This window comes from Thamnophis sirtalis, unplaced genomic scaffold, assembly GCF_051295495.1.
Source record: "Thamnophis sirtalis isolate CommonGarterSnake01/CBP01778 unplaced genomic scaffold, rThaSir2_p1.2 scaffold_1, whole genome shotgun sequence".
In the NCBI taxonomy this organism is placed as follows: Eukaryota; Metazoa; Chordata; class Lepidosauria; order Squamata; family Natricidae; genus Thamnophis; species Thamnophis sirtalis.
This window is the reverse complement of record NW_028261381.1, coordinates 66,793,756-66,813,361: the sequence shown is the minus strand read 5'-3', so window position 1 is coordinate 66,813,361 and position 19,606 is coordinate 66,793,756. Positions and strand designations below refer to the sequence as shown.

At 40.4% G+C, this 19,606-nt stretch overlaps 1 protein-coding gene and 1 long non-coding RNA gene across 5 annotated transcripts in view; one reads left to right on the top strand and one right to left on the bottom strand.

Annotated features, from left to right (window-relative positions):
- LOC148049493 (uncharacterized) overlaps window positions 1–3,192 on the bottom strand; it is a 16,531-nt gene extending 13,339 nt beyond the window's left edge. Inside the window, exons 1-2 of the long non-coding RNA XR_015696524.1 lie at window positions 3,060–3,192; window positions 966–1,037 (exon numbers count right to left, since the gene is read on the bottom strand). This is a non-coding gene — a long non-coding RNA (uncharacterized LOC148049493). The remainder of the gene's footprint in view (window positions 1–965; window positions 1,038–3,059) is intronic.
- Window positions 3,124–19,606, top strand: part of SLC19A1 (solute carrier family 19 member 1) — a 27,957-nt gene continuing 11,474 nt past the window's right edge. The window contains exons 1-3 of one of the 4 annotated variants that reach the window (XM_014068240.2): window positions 3,124–3,265; window positions 12,701–13,016; window positions 18,136–18,892. In XM_014068240.2, coding sequence (XP_013923715.2) covers window positions 12,840–13,016; window positions 18,136–18,892 — 934 coding nt within the window. In that variant the 5' untranslated portion in view covers window positions 3,124–3,265; window positions 12,701–12,839. Of the gene's footprint in view, window positions 3,266–3,836; window positions 4,077–11,709; window positions 11,813–12,700; window positions 13,017–18,135; window positions 18,893–19,606 lie in introns of those variants that run through there. The other 3 variants (XM_014068239.2, XM_014068238.2, XM_087714636.1) reach the window with 3 other exon arrangements.

Here is a 19,606-nt window from a genome sequence, read left to right as displayed (position 1 = left end):
TGTCCCTCTATAGCCAATAGGCGCCTTCTATTCAGCATCACCCAATCTTTCACCCATGTCATGATTGCTGCGTTATAGTATGCTTCCCAGTTGGGTACTTTGCTTGTCGGAAGGTTGCAAACGGGGATCAGATGACCCTGGGCCACTGCAACGGTCATAAATATGAAGCAGTCGGCAAGCATCTGAATTTTGATCACATGATCATGGAGATTCTGCAAAGGCCGTAACTCTGAAAAACGGCCCTAAGGCATTGTTTTCAGCGCCCTTGTTTTCTGTTGAAAGCCCGAGGTGAAACTAGGTGAAACTAAGAATGCAGCTCAGGATATGAACAACAGTAACTGAACAAGCAGTGAGAAGGGAGGGGGAAAAACCAAAAGGAGGGGGGAAGAGGAAATGATTTCAAACCATGAGGATCCAGCTTTCAGTCACGCTTCAGCAGCTGGTGCTTTTTTTAGTTTTACTGATTCCATCTGTGCCTACTTAGAATTGTGCTTGCTTGCTTTCTACCTAGATAAAAACTGCATGGGGATCAGCTACCAGTGTTTCTGAGCCCTCATATCTCCTTATGGCTACAGGTAGTCCTCGGCTTACAACCAGTCACTTAGTGAAGGTTTGAAGTTACGATGGACTTCCCCAGGGAAGTCCATCGTAATTCCCCCCCTGGTCATATGACCACATTTGTGCCGCTCAGCAACTAGCCTACATTTATGACCTTTTTCAGTGTCTTCTTGCCACATGATCACAATTTAGAAGGTTTTTTTGCTGGAAACTGGCATTTATTTCTGGTTTCTGGCCAAAAAAATGTGCATTCCAGGCAAAGGATTTGCAGAACGACCAAGGTGTTTGCTTAACCACCACGGTGATTTACTTAATGACTGCTGCAAAAAATGTCATAAATCATTAAGTGGAGAAATTTTTTAAAGGTCACAATTCAGCATAAAATACTGGAGTTCAGTTTACCTTACCCAAAGTTTGGTGGGAAGGGGACAACTTGCTGCAGACAACTCACCATGGCCAGCTCGCCAGGGGACAACGTGCTGCGGGACAATGTAACAATTCTATTTAATTATTTAAATTAAATAAATAAATAAACATTTTAATTGTTGCCATTCACATTTTATTCTGTTCCTCCTTTTGCATCTTTAGTGATTCTATTCCACCATTTTTTTGATATTGGTAACACTTGTCCCACTGCCAAGAGTCAAAAACTCTTATTTATTTATTTATTTATTTATTTATTTATTTGTTTGTTTGTTTGTTTGTTTGTTTGTTTGTTTGTTTATTTATATCCCGAAGGACTCCAGGCGGCTTACAAAAAATATTAAAAAAAACACATAACAATAAAAGAAAACAGTTTAAAAACAGCAAACAACCTCACACATTCATTCTAATCGGGGCTGGACCTCAACAGTGAGGTCAACAGCCCCAGGCCTGCCAGAACAGCCAACTTTTTACAGCTTTCCTGAAGGCCATGAGAGTGGGTATGGTCAGGATCTCCGGGGGTAGCTGGTTCCAGAGAGTCGGAGCAGCCACAGAGAAGGCTCTCCTCCGAGGGCCTGCCAGCCGACACTGTTTGGCTGATGGCATCTGAAGGAGGCCCAATCTGTGGGATCTTACTGGCTGCTGGTAGGTATGTGGCAGCAGGTGGTCTCGAAGGTACCCTGGCCCTAAGCCATGTAGGGCTTTTAAGGTGATAACCAACACCTTGAATTGAGTCCGGAGACCAATTGGTAGCCAGTGCAGCTCACAGAGGACAGGTGTAACATGGGTGTACCTCGGCACACCCAATATTGCTCGCAGGGCCACATTCTGAACTAACTGCAGTCTCCGAACGCTTTTCAAGGGCAGCCCCATGTAGAGCGCGTTACAGTAATCCAGCATCGAGGTGACAAGGGCGTGAGTGACCGTTAGAAGTGCCTCCCAGTCCAAATAGGGACGCAATTGGTGCACCAGACGAACTTGGGCAAAGGCCCCCCTGGTCACAGCCAACAGATGATGTTTCAGCTGCGAATCCAGGAGGACTCCCAAATTGCGAGCCCTCTCTGAGGGGCGTAAATTTTCACCCCCCCAGGGTTAAGGATGGACTGTCCAAGCAGTCCTTTGGGGGCAACATCCAAAGCCACTCAGTCTTATCGGGATTGAGCACAAGTTTGTTTGCCCCCATCCAGATCCTAACAGCCTCCAGGCATCGGCACATCACGTCCACCGCTACACTGAGCTGGCACGGGGTAGAAAGATACAATTGAGTATCATCAGCATATTGGTCGTACTTTACCCCCAAGTTAAAGGCACGAGCATGAATGCATACAAAAGAAGCACCCTATGGGAGCCCCCCCTTTTTTTACAACCCTCTAATCTCTTACCAGTCGGTAATACTGGATGGAGATGAGCATTTACTGGCCAGATGCCCTTCCTAATGCCACAATTCTGAGAAAAACCGTTCCAGAGTAGAGGGAGGTTAGTTGAGTCCTAAAGTGGACTCTTAATTTAGGGGAAGCACGGGGAAATTAATGAAACTGACCAATGCAGGAGAATTGGAAATTAAGCTGCCAAACCCCTTTTCAACATCCTTATTTTCTGCCATTAGGAAGAGCAAGGCTCCTGCATCTAAAGCTGAAGATACATTTCAGAATGTTATTAAAGCATTATGCAAAAAACGTTCTCCTATCTCCTGATCAAAAGCTCTGCTTTCCTCCGCTCTCTCTTTTTGGCCAATGTAGAGTGAGGCTTTTCAATGGGTGACTCCTGGGAATTCCAGGGCTGGAAGTTGGAAAAAAAAATATCTGCAAAGAAAGCAACAATAAGCCACTTCGGTAGTACCGTAAAGAAACTGCATGGAAAAGCAATAAAAAAGAATCAGGCTCTAGGGTGTTCTTATTCCTTTGCAATGTAAATTTAAGAGTCAGTCGCCACTGCCTGCAAACAAGCTTGTCTAAGGTTAGAGAAAGTGCGCACCAACTCTGTCCTGTTTCATCAGCTAAAGGATTAAAGATGGGACGCTTGTGAACTCTAGTGGAGAAGTCCAGCGGCTACAAGGGCAGGGAAGTACGGTAACTCGCCAAGTACAGATGGGCTGTTCCTTGGCAAGCCTTGACAAGAACATAAAACCTTCAACAACCTCACTACCCAAGGCAGGCATCCTATGATGATAAACAGCCCGGAAATGGAATTATCTTCACGTCAGCATTAGAAGTGCTCTCAGATAGTTAGACCCTAGATTAAAGAGAGGATTGGATGGATTGTGGCCATGTGTGTTACTTTAATTGTAAGTAAAATATCATGTCGTTTGTCCTTCTTTCCATGCCCATCCCATGTGTGTGCTTTATAATTGCTGCTCCGTGTTATCTTAAAAAAGAGAAAAAGAAACGAAAGCATATTGAAAGTAAACGAATGCGTAATCTTAACAGAAGCCGCTTTGCCTTTTAAAAGTCATTTAACTCTTAGGAAGATGGATCACGACTATAACAATGCAGTGTTGTTTTGATTTTGTATAAACACACCCAACGTGGGTCTGCCAGTGACTTGCGGCTTCCAATGTTATACGAATATAATCACACTTGGTTATTACCAAGTAAATGGTTGTGGATTGCAACTGGAGGGTAAGAACAGACTGATAATATTCGGGAGCGCGATGATCACTTTATTCCCAACAGGACGCGTCGTTTTCTTGGATTAAAGATCAACGCATACATACATACACGCACATATTTCTATCGCTCCTTTTCCGCCCTGCTTGCATTGTGGGAATAGTAGTTTAATGGCGCTCCTGTCCTACCCACAGTAAGAACTACACTTCCCAAGGAGCCGTGAGTCCCTCCCGCCTTCCACGTGCGACAACTGCGGATTAGTCTGGGCGATAGGTCTGTAAGGCAAGAGCCTGCAGCCAGGGAATCTCTCTCGCGTAATAAACGCGGGACTCGTGCCCCGTTCATAAAGCCGAGCCAATGGATTAAGAGAGCGAGGTAAGGCAGAGGCAGAACACTTCGGAGACCCGTCGGAGAAACGGGCAGTTTAGGCTGGCAGAGAATATCCACGGGCCACCTGGAAACCGCAGGACAGCGATGTGCCTTATCCAGGTTATTTATCTTCTTAAGGAGGGAGGGAGAGTGCGTGGGAATGATGATCACTTGCTGTGTACTGGGTGCAGAATAAGAAGGCGCACTTGCACTAAGTTGGACTATAGTACACAACACGTGCTTATGGATCTAGTTTGTCGCGTTTGCATCCCCGCTAATTGTTCACTACTTCTGTGATAAAGAGAAGATACAGGGGACAGAAGCATCTATTTGGTCCTGAGTGCACAGAGGTAATCTTATTGGGAAACGGAGATTAGGAAAGGGCAAGTGATTGTATTCAAAGCTTTATCTTATTTGCGGATGGGAAGTAATGAATTAAAAACATTTTGTTTAATTATCAATTTTATGCCTTTTCTTACATTTTTTTTTAAAAGTTGGATACAAGTATCAAAGGCAACAAAATTGGAATGTTAAAAATAATTAGGCTTCTTTCAACAGGTATTCCATACAGCAAGTTCAGTTAACCACCCCTTCATCAAATGCAGTTTATGTTATATTTTAAGGACACAATAACAATATAATACATATATTTAAGAGCCATTCATGGTTGAAAAACCTAGCTAAATTAGGAGGCTTTAGCCTTTCTAGACAGTTTACTTGTAACAGTGGGAAACATGTTTTCACACAATAGATTTCATTGCATTTCAAAAGATTTATACCTTCTTCAATTTAAGGTTGTGGTTTCAGATTGTTGGAATGTAGTTGCAGTATATGCCAAACATGCATGATAAAGTTAAAATGAATATTTGGTCTTTGGTGTGTCACGTGATGAACAGGCTGTTTTGTCTACCGATCTATGTGCTCTGTTGGAAAAAGGCCAGAATGAGTGTTAACTGTGCACCATCTTTTCTACAGAATGGGGGTGACTAATCCTGATCTGCTTTATGATTTTGGACAATAATACACAGTTGCATATATGGCCCAGTTAGGAGTCCGACAAGACCTGCTGGTGTAGAATTGGCACATGATTGTGCTAGCATGCATATGGACAGTATAACGACCTCCAGATGTCAATGTACTCCAGATCTCTTAGTATCTCACCATAGGCCCTGTTAAATCAGGAAAATGGGAGTTATAGTTCAACAACTTCTAAAGTCACATATTTTTATCTTATTGCTAGAAAATTGTTGGACTGAGACAAAGTGGAGAGTCCTGTCTTAGATAGGTTGTGATTAGTCTTTTAACTTGGCCATGTTTAACAGTGCATGATTTTTTTCTTTTATTACAATAAATACTTTAGACTTGAATTCTGACTGAGCAAAATTCATATCTTTGTTGCAAGAAGTATAGGGGTGCAAGCAATCACTCATAAATGATACTTACTAGGATTAATTGGGGTTAAGCCACTTCTAATGACTTGCAGGTGATGGCTAGTTGACTGTTGCCTTTGTGTTTATTACTTTCCAGAAGCTGCCCCATAAACCTTATCTAGCTATCTGGTTCCTGGCTTGGTTTCTGTACATGTTCACTGGGCAGAGTTTATTTAACTGTTTATTTCAGATATTTAAACTAGAAACCCTGCAGGACAAATGACACAATTCTGAAACTGGCAAAATTCAGGGAATCGGGAACTGATTTCCAGGATAAAGTTTATGAACTATGGTTATAGAAAAAAAGGAAACTAAAAACAAAACCAGAATTATAGAGAATTGTAATTACAGAGGAAAAAACAATTTAAAAGTTAAAAATAACCCACCAACACTAAGATGAATTTCCGGAGGGAATATGGAGAACTGAATTGACAAAATGAACATATTGTATGTTATGGGAAAACAATTTTTATTATTTAACCAATTTTAGGGACATCTGCAAGGGTGGGGACTCATAAAAGTCAAAATGGCAGCTGTGACTATGCAATTAATGCCTTGTCATACAGGTAATCCTCAACTTACAACCATAATTGAGTCCACAATCTCCCTTGCTAAGCAAGGAATGGAGCCATGTTATTAAGGAGCCATGCCCCATTTTATGATCTTTCTGCCATGGTTCTTAAGCAAATCATGCGGTTGTTAAGCAAATCTGTCTTCCCTCATTGACTTGGTTTATCAAAAGTTTCCTAGGAAGATTGGAAATGACAATCCATTGTAAATGCATCCTGGTTGCCCAGTACCTGAAGTTTGATCACATTACTGTGGGGTGCCCCAGTGGTTATATGTATGAGAACTGGTCATGTCACTTTTCACTGCTGTTGTAACTTTGAATAGTCATTAAACAAATGGTTGTAAGTCGAAGACTACCTGCATCATATCTGTAGCACAGATAAAAAAGGGGTGCCATCATGACTTTTTTATTTTTTCCTACACCACACACTTCAGCAAAATGCTGACCTAGCCACAGAAGCAGCTCTAATTGTTTTACACATTAGAATTGGGGAAAAAAATCCAAATAATCAGACAGCCAAAGAAACAGTAATAAAACCCTATTATATTTCAAGGAAAAAGCAGACCAAACTCAGTTACAGTCATAAGATCCACCACACTACAGGGAAATAGCTCATAGCCCATCCTTCTTCAGGGATTACATGGCCATCCAGTTATGGCTGGTGCCAGGGGGAAGTCTTGTCCCCTTGTGCCTACCAACTGTGGTTCGGATGCTGGGCAGTCATAGTCAGTTGGTAAGATCATGTAAGGAGAAGATAGCCTCTGAGAAGAATGGCTTCTGCCTTGAATGGAACCAGTAACAAACTGGCATTCATAACAGAGAATATTGGAAAGACCTTGTGTGCTCTGGAAAAACAAATTTCATACATCAAGTGCATCAAGCTGGGGTAACTAAGCTATAGTGACTGCCAGAATAGAAGGGCCATAGAATTACCCTCTTCAATTGTTTGAAAAATGTAACTTACGTGGCTTACAAATTGAAGTAGGATAAACATTTTTTTAAATCTGTTTTTTAGGAACCTATATTCTGAGTGCTCTGCATTATTGGAAATGAGTGACTCAGTTACCCCGAGGGTTAAAGTTCAGTTGGAAGTTAATGGTCCAGGTGATAGTTCTTTGAGAGTTTCCTGACATATGCATGTTTGTTCTGAGTCTCCATGAGCCTTCATGTGTGTTTGGGTGGAGAAAGACCCAAGTGCCTTCAATTCAAATACACTCATTGTTTTAATTTTACAGCAATATGGAATTTTTCATTTAATTTAGAACAACATTGGACAACATTCAGATTTATCCATACTACAGAATAAATTCATAAGAATCAATGAAGCTTGTTAGTCATGAAAAATTCAGACCTACTGTTGATTCCAGTAGGACACTATCAAGTAGAAGTCTACTCCGTATTTTTATTTAAAGACTGTTCTAATGGCTATTGAAGGAGACCAATTCGATGTCCTCTAAATAAAAAAGTTTTGAAAAGATTAACAGTATATTTGGGAGCATATTTGCTCTGCTTTTATAAGTGCATTGAGTTTGTTTAACCCATAGAGGTTGGCATGGGATTTCAGACTAGGACAAAAATCCTGTACTTGTTTACCTTGGCACCAAGCCTCATTTATATCGGTTAATGGTGAGTATGTAATGTAAGCTCTCCTTCAGGTCAAAGTCAACTTCTGGAGATTTCATATACTGTAAGTGATGTCTCTCTAGCTTTATTGGAAACTGTGTGGAAATTGGTTTACCAGTATGCCTGCTAGGATGTTTTGAAAACTTCCCAGTCTAGTTTATAGCCTTGCTATTTTCTGGTGGTTCCTCATCCATGTATTAAGCAAGCCTAACTTTGGTTAGTTCCGCAAGCCAAAATCTAGTTGGGGGTTTATTACAAAAATGTACTAATAAGATACCATAGATTGTATGTGTTGGTATCTTCTTTCACATATAACTAAATTTCTATGGAGATTCTTAGTCATCCAGGTCATGGTTGCCTTAGATGCTTTTTCAAAAGGAAACTGGACTTTGTTTCCTCCTTAAGGAAGATATTTTGCTTCTCATCCAAGAAGCTTCTTCAGTTTTGACTGGGTGGTTTGGGGGAGAGGAGGATGGAAGGATTTAGATTCCTTTGTGGTTGTTAGTACTCTTTCTGAGAGCTGTTGAGGCCACTGAAGAAGCAAAAGGTCATTTTCAAGGAAATAACAAAGTCCAATTGCCATTTGAAAAAGCACCGTTTACATATACAGTAATTTTACTATTCTGTACCCATTTTGCAAGATATGTGTTTTTTTGCAGTACGTGATACAGTTATAGTATAGTTAAAATTAGATAAAAACCTGCATGTGACATATTTAATTTGGAGTACAGGTACAGGTAGTCCTCAACTTACAATCATAACGGAGCCTGGAATTTCCATGGTAAACCATGATGGTTGTAAGATGAGACATCACATGATTGATCAGCTTTTATGACCTTTTTCATGGTAGTCATAAAGTGAAAGCCATGATTGTAAAGCTAATGCAGTGGTGGTGAAGCAAATAGCACAGTCGTTAAGTGAGTCAATGCGTTCTAAGGGCGTTTTGTTTTTTTTCTGGCAAAAAAACCCATTGTAAATCACTTCACACGAACACAGAATGTTGCACCTGGCCATAAAGCCTGGTTGCCAAGTGCCAAAAATTAGGTCATGTGACTGTAAGCGAAGTACCGCCATCGGAATGCTGGAACTGTGCCACTTTGGGGGGAGGGGGGGATGAGTTGTAATTTCAAGCAATCACTAATCAACCAGTCATTACTAAGGACTACAATATTGTGAGCTACATTTGAGAACAGGATTTCCATCCTTAAGTGATGCTGCTATAAATCTCCATGTTACATGAACACATCACTTAGTGATGGCAATCCAGCATTCTCTGTTTTGTCATGAATCAAATCCTGTCCGTCATTAGCCAGACGCCACTCTTGAGGCTTCACAGCTCTGAGGCTACGTGGTACACCACAGCTCTCTAAGGCAGTGGTTCCCAAACTTGGCAACTTTAAGACTTGTGGACTTCAACTTCCAGAATTCTCCAGCCAGCCCTGCCCTTCATGACTCCTGCCTCCTTGTGCTCCACTGCCCCAGCTGACTATTGCCATCTTCTTGTTCCCACTGCTGGGAACTTTGCTCCGAGATGATCACCTGTAACGTTCGTATATGCTATTTTGAGGCCTTTTAGGAAATAAATTGACAAAGCAATAATTGACTTGTTAAACCTAGTCTGCCACTTTTCTTTTTAGGCAGTTCCTTGGCTAAATACAGGTAATATGTAGCAGTAGTGAGAAAAATCCAACTTCTCTGGATTTCAGAATTTTAGAAGGTGGCATCCAATGGTTTCTTTTTATAAAGGGAGCTCTTGTGGCTTTTAAAATTTGACTTTCTAGGATTGGAGGAGGGGGCTACTAATATGCTTGAAGAGTGGGGTAATTTTTTGGATATGTAAAGCTTTGTTGATTCTTTAGAACTTGAGCACATTATAAAGCTCTTATCAGAGATATATAATGAACTCAGCTATTCATTTTCCATAACTTTGGGGAGAGGCTGGAGGAGACTTGAGTGGATCCTGGAATGGCTGAAGCCTTTGTGAAACCTTCCAGTGTAGTCAAAAGTGGTCTTTTAGGAAACAGAAAGGGGCAGCAGATTTAAAAACTGGGAGCAGAGGGAAGTAAAACCAGTATTAGTAATTGCTTCCTAGAGATCTCCACGTGTTCAGTACTTCATGTTTTTTTTCTTTAAGAGATATGTTAAGATGTCTATAAAGGAGATGGTAATAACTGAAAATAGCTTTCCCATAAATGGGTAAAACGTAAACAAAAGGCAAAACAGAGTAACGACTCTATGAAATAATGTAATCCAATCTGGAGGAGGTTGAAGGTGGGATCCAATTACAATATGGATCTCTTAAGAGATATATTTGATCATTTCCCCATTAACTCATATGATGCGCAACGGCTTGTTAATCAATCTGTGTGGTATTCAACTGCCCTGCCTTTTCTTTATCCATGTGTGTAGAGTAGTTCTCTCTTTAATGGTTGGACCATAACAGCAGCAAATTGCTAGCATCAGTTCTGCAATGAAGGGTCCATTTTTCATATACTGTACAACTTTCATATAGAACTGAGTTCTATAGGATGATTTAAACACTGTACAGAGTTTGGTGAGTTGTTTTTCCTTGTGGGAGGAAAACTGAAACCCATTCCATAATATTGAAACAGATTGCGAAAATAGGCAGAGAATAAGAGAGGATGTACATTAGTTATCTCTCACTTTTGCCAGTCAGTACATTGCATTACATTTTAAATCTGTCACTATATTGTCAAAAACAGGGAAGGTGAATTGATACATATTGTAGTCCCATTTCCACTAATCTGTCCTCTTAGCAGAACAGGCCTTATTTCTGAATAGGCACGGGAAAAGATGGACAGCTACCCTTGACGATTTGTTCAATGAGAGCGTGTGTAGAGTTCTGGGAAAGCAGCAGATAAAACATCTATTTTCTATTTTTAAGTCTTTTCCTTAATTTTAGATACAAATACTTTCTGCTTGTGACTAGGGATTTTTTCCTCTTTATAGTCATATAGCTTAAGTCTAAAGTCCTTAAAACTTTATTAAGAGTAACTGAAATGTAATAATTGCAAGCTTTGCAGGTTCCTGTGGTAATAATTAAAAACTTTCCTGAGTGTGTGATCTTGACTATTCAGGCCATTCTTGTACCAGGTTTCAAGCTATTTTCCTACTAGTCACTTGTAATCTCATCAAAGTATCAACCAGCTGTTGTTAAAAATAATAGAAAGCATGTCCTTGCTGTTATTTTGGGCAATGATAAATGGATGACTCTAGGACAGTATTTCTTAAAATGTGATCCAAGGAGCCCTGAGGATTCCCCAAGACCATCTCAGGGGACTTTGAAATAAAAATTATTTGTAAGATATTAAATATATTTATAAACTCTTAAATTAACATCACTCTCCTCATTATTTAAATTTGTTAAAAATAAGGCTTTTCATGAAAAATATTTTATTAATGTTAATATAGAATGGGTTTAATATTATTTTTACATGATTCAATAAATATTCTATGACTGCATCAATTGTTAATATGGTAAAACAGTGATAAATTTAACCCACACAAACAAAAGTTCTTTTGGCATCCTCTAATTTTTAAAAGTGGTCAGGGATCCTATTGCAAAATATTTAAAAAAACACTCTTTTAGAGGATGCTATACATTGTTAGTGGGGAAAATGCCTCGCCTGTAGTGAAATATAGACCGTTCAACACATCGCAGTTGCTAGTGCAACTCTTAGAAAAATAGGAATATGTCTTTTATTGAGTTAAATCATTGATCTACATCACTTAGTAATGCTTATCCAATCCTTTCTTGTCTTTAACAGAAACTGGGACTTTCTCCTTGACCATTAAGCAACAATTTTCTTGGCAGGCTTGTCTTGGATGCTAGTGAGAGCTTTTTTGTAGCCATGTGATGTGGCTGAAAGTTCCAGTTAACCTTGAAAGACAGCTTTATGCCTAGTGCATTACAGCACCCTAACTAGAATAAGATTCAACTGAGATAAAACTGAGTGAATAAGAAATTGTTAATTAGCAATGTTCACAGATGTAGTACCAACTGACTTTCCTTGAGTTTCAAGATTAGGCAGAATACAGGTAGGAAACTACCACGATATTTCAACAATGTAAGCTAGACAGGAAAGTCTAAACAGGCACACAAAAAAGCCAACAGGAAAATATTTCTGCATTGGCAAGAAAAGTGTGGATGTGAACATGAAATCACAAGATGTCAAAGTTGACTTGAAGGTGTCTTTGTACTTTCTAAATTGGTAATTATTGCAATATTATGATCAGAATTTAGTATTGTTGTTGTTGTTAGTGGTGAAGTTGTCTCCGATGCATCATGATCTCATGGGCAATGTTCCTCCAGGCCTTCCTGTTCTCTACCATTCTCTGGAGTTCTTTTAAGCTCACACCTACTGCTTCATTGACTCCATCCAACCACCTCATTCTCTGTCGTCCCTTTCTTCTTTTGCCCTCAATCTTTCCCAGCATTAGGCTCTTCTCCAGTGAGTCCTTCCTTCTCATTAGGTGGCCAAAGTACTTGAGTTTCATCTTCAGGACCTGGCCTTCTAAAGAGCAGTCAGGGTTGATCTCCTCTAGGACTGACCGGTTTGATTGCCTCACAGTCCTAGGGACTCGCAGGAGTCTTCTCCAGTACCAGAATTTAGTATAACAGAATGCTATTCTGTATTGTAGTGTTGAGTTTATGTGTAGTTCAAGTCATTCCTCCATTGTGAGAAACCCTGTATGCTCTTACATTTTTGGCCTCCTTGTCTGTCCTCAATGTAGTAGATGAAGAAATGATATTAGCATTAGTTATTATTTATAAAGATAGCAGTACAGCTGAATAAACTTTGCTTCACCAAAGTTTTCCATGTTTCTTTATTTGGGTTTCCTGATTTCCTCAAAAAAAAACACCACCTTTTTTAAAGAAAAGAAAAGAAATATTCTGACCTGGTTGACTTGACATTCCACTGTGTTGGTCACTAGTATCAAGTAAATATTTGCTAGACCATAGAAGACATTTGTGGAAACTGAGCACAATTTTGTTCAGGAAATATTGCAAAGCCAGCACATTCCTGGCAAGATGAAGGTAGGGATTAGTTTGTGATCTTCTCACCAGGAAATTTTCTGACGTGCCACTTTTTTTACAGACATACCAGCGAGGCATACCTCTGCATGTTGGAGTTTCTACACAGCAGTGAAAAGAGAAACTGAACAAACAGTAAATCAGCACTGTGGCTTTCACCGAAAAGAATCTTTTCAAAGTGACCAAGAAGCTACCAGGGAGTTATGTCTGAAGAGGAGAAAAAAATGGAGAAACAGCCTCCTGACCCTCCACCAGACCCACGCTGGAAGTTCCTTGTTGGCTACCTCTGTTTCTACGGCTTCATGGGCCAGATTAGACCTGGGGAGAGTTTCATCACACCCTACCTGCTGGGATCAGAGAAGAATTTCACAAAGGAAATGGTGAGGTCATCTGACATATTAGCCACACAAGGGATAGATTAGTTGCAGTGGTCTGAAGAATGCACTGAAATGTAGGGTGTTGGTGGTCTTGCAGAAGTCTTTCTGAGTAGCAATAGTTTTGACAAGATGCTAGGAATGACTGTTAATTGGACAGTGGAGCAAGGAAAGAGTGTGTTGCAACAGTGCATGGAAAGAGTGATGAATCCTCATTTTTTTCCTCCTTTTTATTTGGCCCTTGGATCATGGACTGATGAAGCAAAGAGGGATGATTGGGTTAGGAACAAATGGACCTACATAGACCTTTTGTGACTAAAGGCCAGCATGAGGGCTGAGATGGGAAGAGAATTCCACAGAGCTAGGTTGCTACTGAGTTAAATTAGAAAATGTATGGGTATGCTTGCAATCTGCTCCAACATATTAATGCAGTAATGGTAGTTATTAAAACTTATTTTGGAATAGTAAAGCAGTGGGATGACCTGCCTTTTTCCCCAGTTAAAATAAAACTGAAAGGAATCTCAGCTTGACCTGCTGCCTGTTGCCCTGATAATCTGAAGCGGAGACTTACATTTTAACTTTTGATTCAGCAAATAGTTTGACAATGCAAGCTAGCAAAGTAAATGTCTAATCCAATTGCTTCTGTGACCGTTCTTTCCATTCCATTCTTTCTGTTCTGGATCCCTCCAGAACAGTTGGACTATAGTTCTCATCATTCTTAGCCAAGTTGGCTGTGGTGGAGTTGAGGTGCAGTGCACCTGGAAGAAGGTATCACACGGCCCATATTAGAATCCTTAAAAATACCAAAAATATATACCCTTGTAAAGTTTTCATCCTCTTTTAGAGTTATTTTGTCCTTCTTTTCCTTCACCATTTTCGTACCTGTTTTTCTTTTTTGTAGAAGTGACTCCGTGATTATTCTATAGTAACTCTGCCTCATTTAATGCTTTGTGCCAATTACAGGTGGTCTCCTAAATTTAGTGAAATCAATTAACAATTTCTCTAGCTTGCTTGGAGCTTTTTCATCCCATTCCAAACTGTGATATTGACTCCATTGATGAGCTGATGGAAGGCTAAATTTTGAGTGTCGCACTGTTGCCTTAATCAAATGAATGGTTATTCCCAGCTACTTCCATGGATTGAGTAAAATTGAGCCGACCAAAGACTGCATTTAACATTTACCAAGGTCGGTGAAATGAACCAGATTGTTGGGGGCAATATGCTGACTCTGTAAACTGCTTAGAGATGCTGTAAAGCACTGTGAAGCGGTATATAAGTCTAAGTGCTATTGCTATTCCTAAGTAGCGGAAGACTCCTGGGAGCTTGAGATACTGATTTTTAATATACACACTACATTGTTCCACTCATTTTTAAGTAGAAAGCTGAGTATAACTATTTTATAGCAGTATAAGCATTTATAAAAATGATTATAAGGTTGGGTACCTCCCAGGTATTGTTTTATTTAAATAAACATTCTAAATACAGATTAATATTTATTTCCAGGCTATTTTCCTAAGAATCCATTGACCAATCTCGCTACTAGCTACTATACTACTGTTTTGTTTCTTTAAAAAAATATTTCAAACACTTAATGTTCTATGCATTTCCCTATTTAGTAGTTTTAAAGAACCAAAAGCTTAGAATGAGGAATTAACTGCCCTCCCCAAAGGTGGCTTTTTGCAATGGCTGTGTGTAGGTGGCTGTGACCTGCTGCTCTGGTTTCATTAAGTTTCTCTTTGAACACTTGATCTTCTTTTAGTAATGAGCAAGGTCTATTTTCTCTCTGATCCCTTGTGAGGTCTCTCTGGGACATTGGCAGCTCTTGTCGTTTTGGCAAAAAATAATCATACACAGGTTATCTGTTCCCAAACACTTCGTTCTGCCTGACTGCTGTGCTTTTGGATGAGTGAATGCTCAGCACCTGAGGTTATCAATTAGCGCATGGCAGCTTTTTCGCACGCTGAGAGCAGAGTTAGATGTGTGATTGGGGGGGGGGATCACTCCTGACTTATGGAAACCTCTTTTTTTTAGTGCTGTGTATCATAAAAGAGCCTCAATGGTGCAGTGGTTAGAATGCAGTACTGCAGGCTATTTCTGCTGACTGCCGACTGCCTGCAATCTGGCAATTCGAATCTCATCAGGCTCAAGGTCGACTCAGCCTTCCATCCTTCCGAGGTGGGTAAAATGAGGCCCCAGATTGTTGGGAGCAATAGGCCGACTCTGTAAACTGCTTAGAGAGGGCTGTAAAAGCACTATGAAGCGGTATATGTCTAAATGCTATTGCTATAATGGGTGGAGAGTTGTGGAGTAGAATTTTCACTTTAATCTGTCTAATAGCGGAAGTTTTGGGGGCAAAGTATTTATATTTATTTAAAACATTTATATAGCTGACCATCTTTCAACCAATTCTGGGTAGCTCCGTCAAAAATGAAGACATATAAAATCATATTAAAACTCAACCAATTAAAACATTAAAAACAGCCAGCAATAAAAGTTACTTAAATATATGTAAACCCAAAGAATAACTGTTCCCTGGCACACAGTATTGCAAGTACTAATTAAATTAATAAACTATTGGTAGTCCTCAACTTACAACAGTTCATTTAGTGATCGTTCAAGGTTACAACGACGCTGGGAAATGTGACATGACCATTTTTCACAATTACAACGTTTGCAGCATCCGCATGATCATGTGAGCAATATTCAGATACTGAGCAACTGGTTCATATTTATGACGGTTGCAGTATCCCAGGCTCATATGATCCCCTTTTGTGACTTTCTGACAAGCAAAATCAGTGGGGAAACAGATTCACTTAACAGCCAGGCTACTTACTTGTCAACTGCAACGGTTCACTTAACAATGGTGACAAGAAAAGTCGTAAAATGGGGCAAAACTCATTTTGCCGCAAAATTCAACAGAAATGTTGGGCTCAATTGTGGTTGTAATCTGACGACTACCTGTAGTTACAAAAATTATTCAGCAAGAGAAACGGGCTGGCCTGATATTAAAAAGACACCAGAGCGAGTATCTCAATAGGCAAGCAATAGCAGAAGACATTTTCAGATGGAGTTATAAGAGAAGATTCACAGCTGAATATGCTAAAGCACGGGTGTTAAACTCACCGTGTTACGTTGCCATCACATGACTTTTGTGGTATTTTTTCCATTCACGGAGCTGGGGTGGGTGTAGCCTGTGTGTGACGCATCTGGCCTGCAGGCCACCAGTTTGACACCCCTGTGCTAAAGGTTGGAATGGGGTTTGAAGGCATTTCATGATGGGCAATGTTTTGCAGGGTGAAGGACTTCATTATTTCTGAGGAATCTGGGTACCACATTAGGCAGAACTATAGCTATTAGTGGAGCTGATGTATTCACTTTATTTTGTCCTGTTTTGGAGGGGAGAGCAGCTGGGGAGGGCACTCGTCACTAAATTTAAGCCTAAATTCTTCGGTTTGTTCTATTGTTTTTCATTGTTCCTTATCACAGTGCCATCAAATCATGTCACTGATTTTCAGCCGCTGTGGTTCAAAGAGGCTCCAGTCCTGCAAATAAATCCATCTACCAGCCAATTGATCTCTGAAGCTCAGGTTGTCCATCCCTGATCTAGAAGTATAGATGATATATGAATCCAAAGATAGAGGAGGCATCATATATTCTGCATCAACTCCATTTGTAAACTGTGCTCAGCTACTTTTGCTAAAATATCCCAAACTTCTTGACCAGAACAAATGGTCACGTCCTTTGAAGGTAGAAGAGAGAGGAATGATAAAGTACCAGATGGCAAGTTGTAGTGATCTCATGCTACCAGGGCTGATAATACTTTTGAGTTACGGAAAAGGAATTATTCAACCTTCCTGAAGTATATTCTTACATACCATTCTTCCCCCCGGAGTATGTCAGAAAGTTGGACTTTGACTACCCAAATTCCAAGGAAGAATGCTCGAAGAGAAATTACCTCTGGGAGATATCAGGCTGGGGAAGTTCTATGGGATTTTTTTTTTTAAATGACAAGATGGTCCAGAGAAAGATCTCTTGAATCAAAATCTTTGGCATTCTTTGTCACTGAAATTTAATATTATTTCCACTCTCCTGTCTGTGGGAGATTTAGAGGAGCAGGGTTGGTCAGCACATTCAGTCCGGCCAAAGTTCAGAGTCTCCTGCTGCTCTGTTGCCATGGCTAAAACACGTCAAATTCCAGTCTAAAGCAACTGTAAGAAGCTTAATCAACCTCCTTGACAAGAAATACGTGTGGATTTCAACCAGAGCGGAGATCTCAGAATGAACGTTTGGAAAAACTAAAGGGGGTGGGGGTGGAGGCGGTTTCCTAAGACACCAAAACATGAAAAATTCTAGTGTGAAATGTCCAAGAAATATTACCAATCTAACAATGGTCTGGTTTGGTATAAAGCAGCTTTCAGTTTTCCTATACTTTGTATTTCCATAAAGTGGGGGTGGATGGAAGGTATTCTTCCAAATAATTGTCTTCAACATTTGAGTGGAGATTTCCCCCCCCCCCTTTCCCCTTCAGCCACCATGGTCCTTACTTTTTGAAGGTGCTTTGCCTTCTTTTATAAGCTACCTGCTGTCATTTCATTTCCCGTTGTGGACAACTCCATTTCATCCCTAGGAATTTTGATTAAAAATCGTTTGTCTGATGAACCAGGACATAATCTAGCGTTTGATAGCTTTCTGGGTTAGTTGTGAATCTTTGTTTTCTCCTTTCAGTCCTGCCCACCCAATGATCAATGTATTTCCATTCATCCAGAATTCCATCAAGTTCTTATAGCGGTGGAGGCTTCTTTCTCTTATGGATACTCCAGACCCAACCCTGGTGTCCCTGAATCAGCTGATCCTTCTTGTATAGTTGTTTTGTTTCCAGCTTCCCAAACACAGGATGGCTAGTACCTAGAATAAGTCTTGGTGCCTGTTGCTAAAAAAAAGAATGTGAGTAAGAAGCACCCAAATTATTAGTAAATCATGAAGGAGGGGGACCTGCCATAGATGATTAGAATATAGGTGAGATAAAGTGAAAATGCATGTGACCTCTTTCACACTAGAATTCTTTATCCCTCTGCTTTACTCACTAGCCTAAATCAGTTGCACTTTGTTTGGTTTTCTCTTGCAGGTGACCAATGAAATAACACCTGTCCTGTCGTATTCTTACATGGCAGTATTAGTGCCCATCTTTCTACTCACAGACTATCTACGGTACAAGCCAATGTTGGTGCTACAGAGCTTGAGCCACATTGCTATCTGGCTGCTGCTGATCTTTGGTACCAGCATCATTGCCATGCAGTTCATGGAGTTCTTCTATGGAATCACAATGGCTACGCGAATAGCCTACTCCTCCTACATCTTCACCCTGGTCACTCCGTCACGCTATCAGCGCATGGCCAGTTATTCCCGGTCTTCCGTGCTGATGGGCGTCTTCACCAGTTCCGTGGTGGGACAACTCTGTGTCACAGTTGGAGGCACTACCTTCATGACAGTGAATTATATCTCATTGGGCTTCATGGGCTTTGGGCTGGTCTTGACCCTCTTCCTGAAGCGTCCGAAACGCAGCCTCTTCTTCAACAGGAGCAAGAGCTGGTGTAATGGTACCTCGCCCTCAGAACTGGACAAAATGAACCCTGGGGCAGGAGAGCCCATGTGGTATAAGGTCTCTTCCTGGAAAAATCTGGTCTTATTCCGGATGGTAAAGGAGTTGGGCATTATTGTACGAAAGCCACAGCTGAGACTTTGGTCCCTTTGGTGGATATTCAATTCTGCTGGCTACTATCTGATGCTTTATTATGTGCATATTTTATGGAATGAAATATATCCCACAAAGGACAACAGAAAAGTCTACAATGGTGGAGTGGAAGCTGTTTCTACCCTGCTTGGTATATATGGATATTACTTGTCTTCTGTAGCTGGGTTTTATGTATTTGTCTTTTTAGTCTGCTATGCCCCCTACAAGGACTAACCAGGAGCTCCACTAATAATGAAGTAGACTATCCAATTCCACTGCCCTAAGCAGCTTCATGCAAAGGCAGGTTCTGTTGTTCATACTAAGGTCATCGCGGATATTCTATAATTATTTGGTTGTGATTCCCATTCTTGTAGAACTAAGAAATCTGCAGCTGTTGTTGTAAAAATCATTTGGGAATGATGAGATGGCCTGTGTTAGTCACCTTGCATAGAAAGTGGTTGGGAAACATAGCCAAGGTGCTAAACCCTCAGTGAGTGTGCTTTTGCTTGGTCAAATCCTATTAAACCGGGCTCTAGTTCCCCCATCCTATTAAACCGTGCTCTAGTTCCCCCATTGCCAAGCATGTAAAATTAACGTCTTATCTGGTTCATTAATGACAGGGATTACAGGCTCAGTTCATGTCATCTTAAGTCAAAAAGATAGGGAAGCACCACTTCCAGCAAGGAAAAAAACCACCATTGGAAGAAGTGATCAATACTTTATAAAAAGGAAAAGATATTTCCCTGAAATATTTATTTTTATATTATTTCACAACAGTTCTACTGCAATCATAACCCTCTTAAATTGGAACTTTACCACCCCACCCCACCCCAATTAATTTACACTATCCTAAAATCCATGTGAG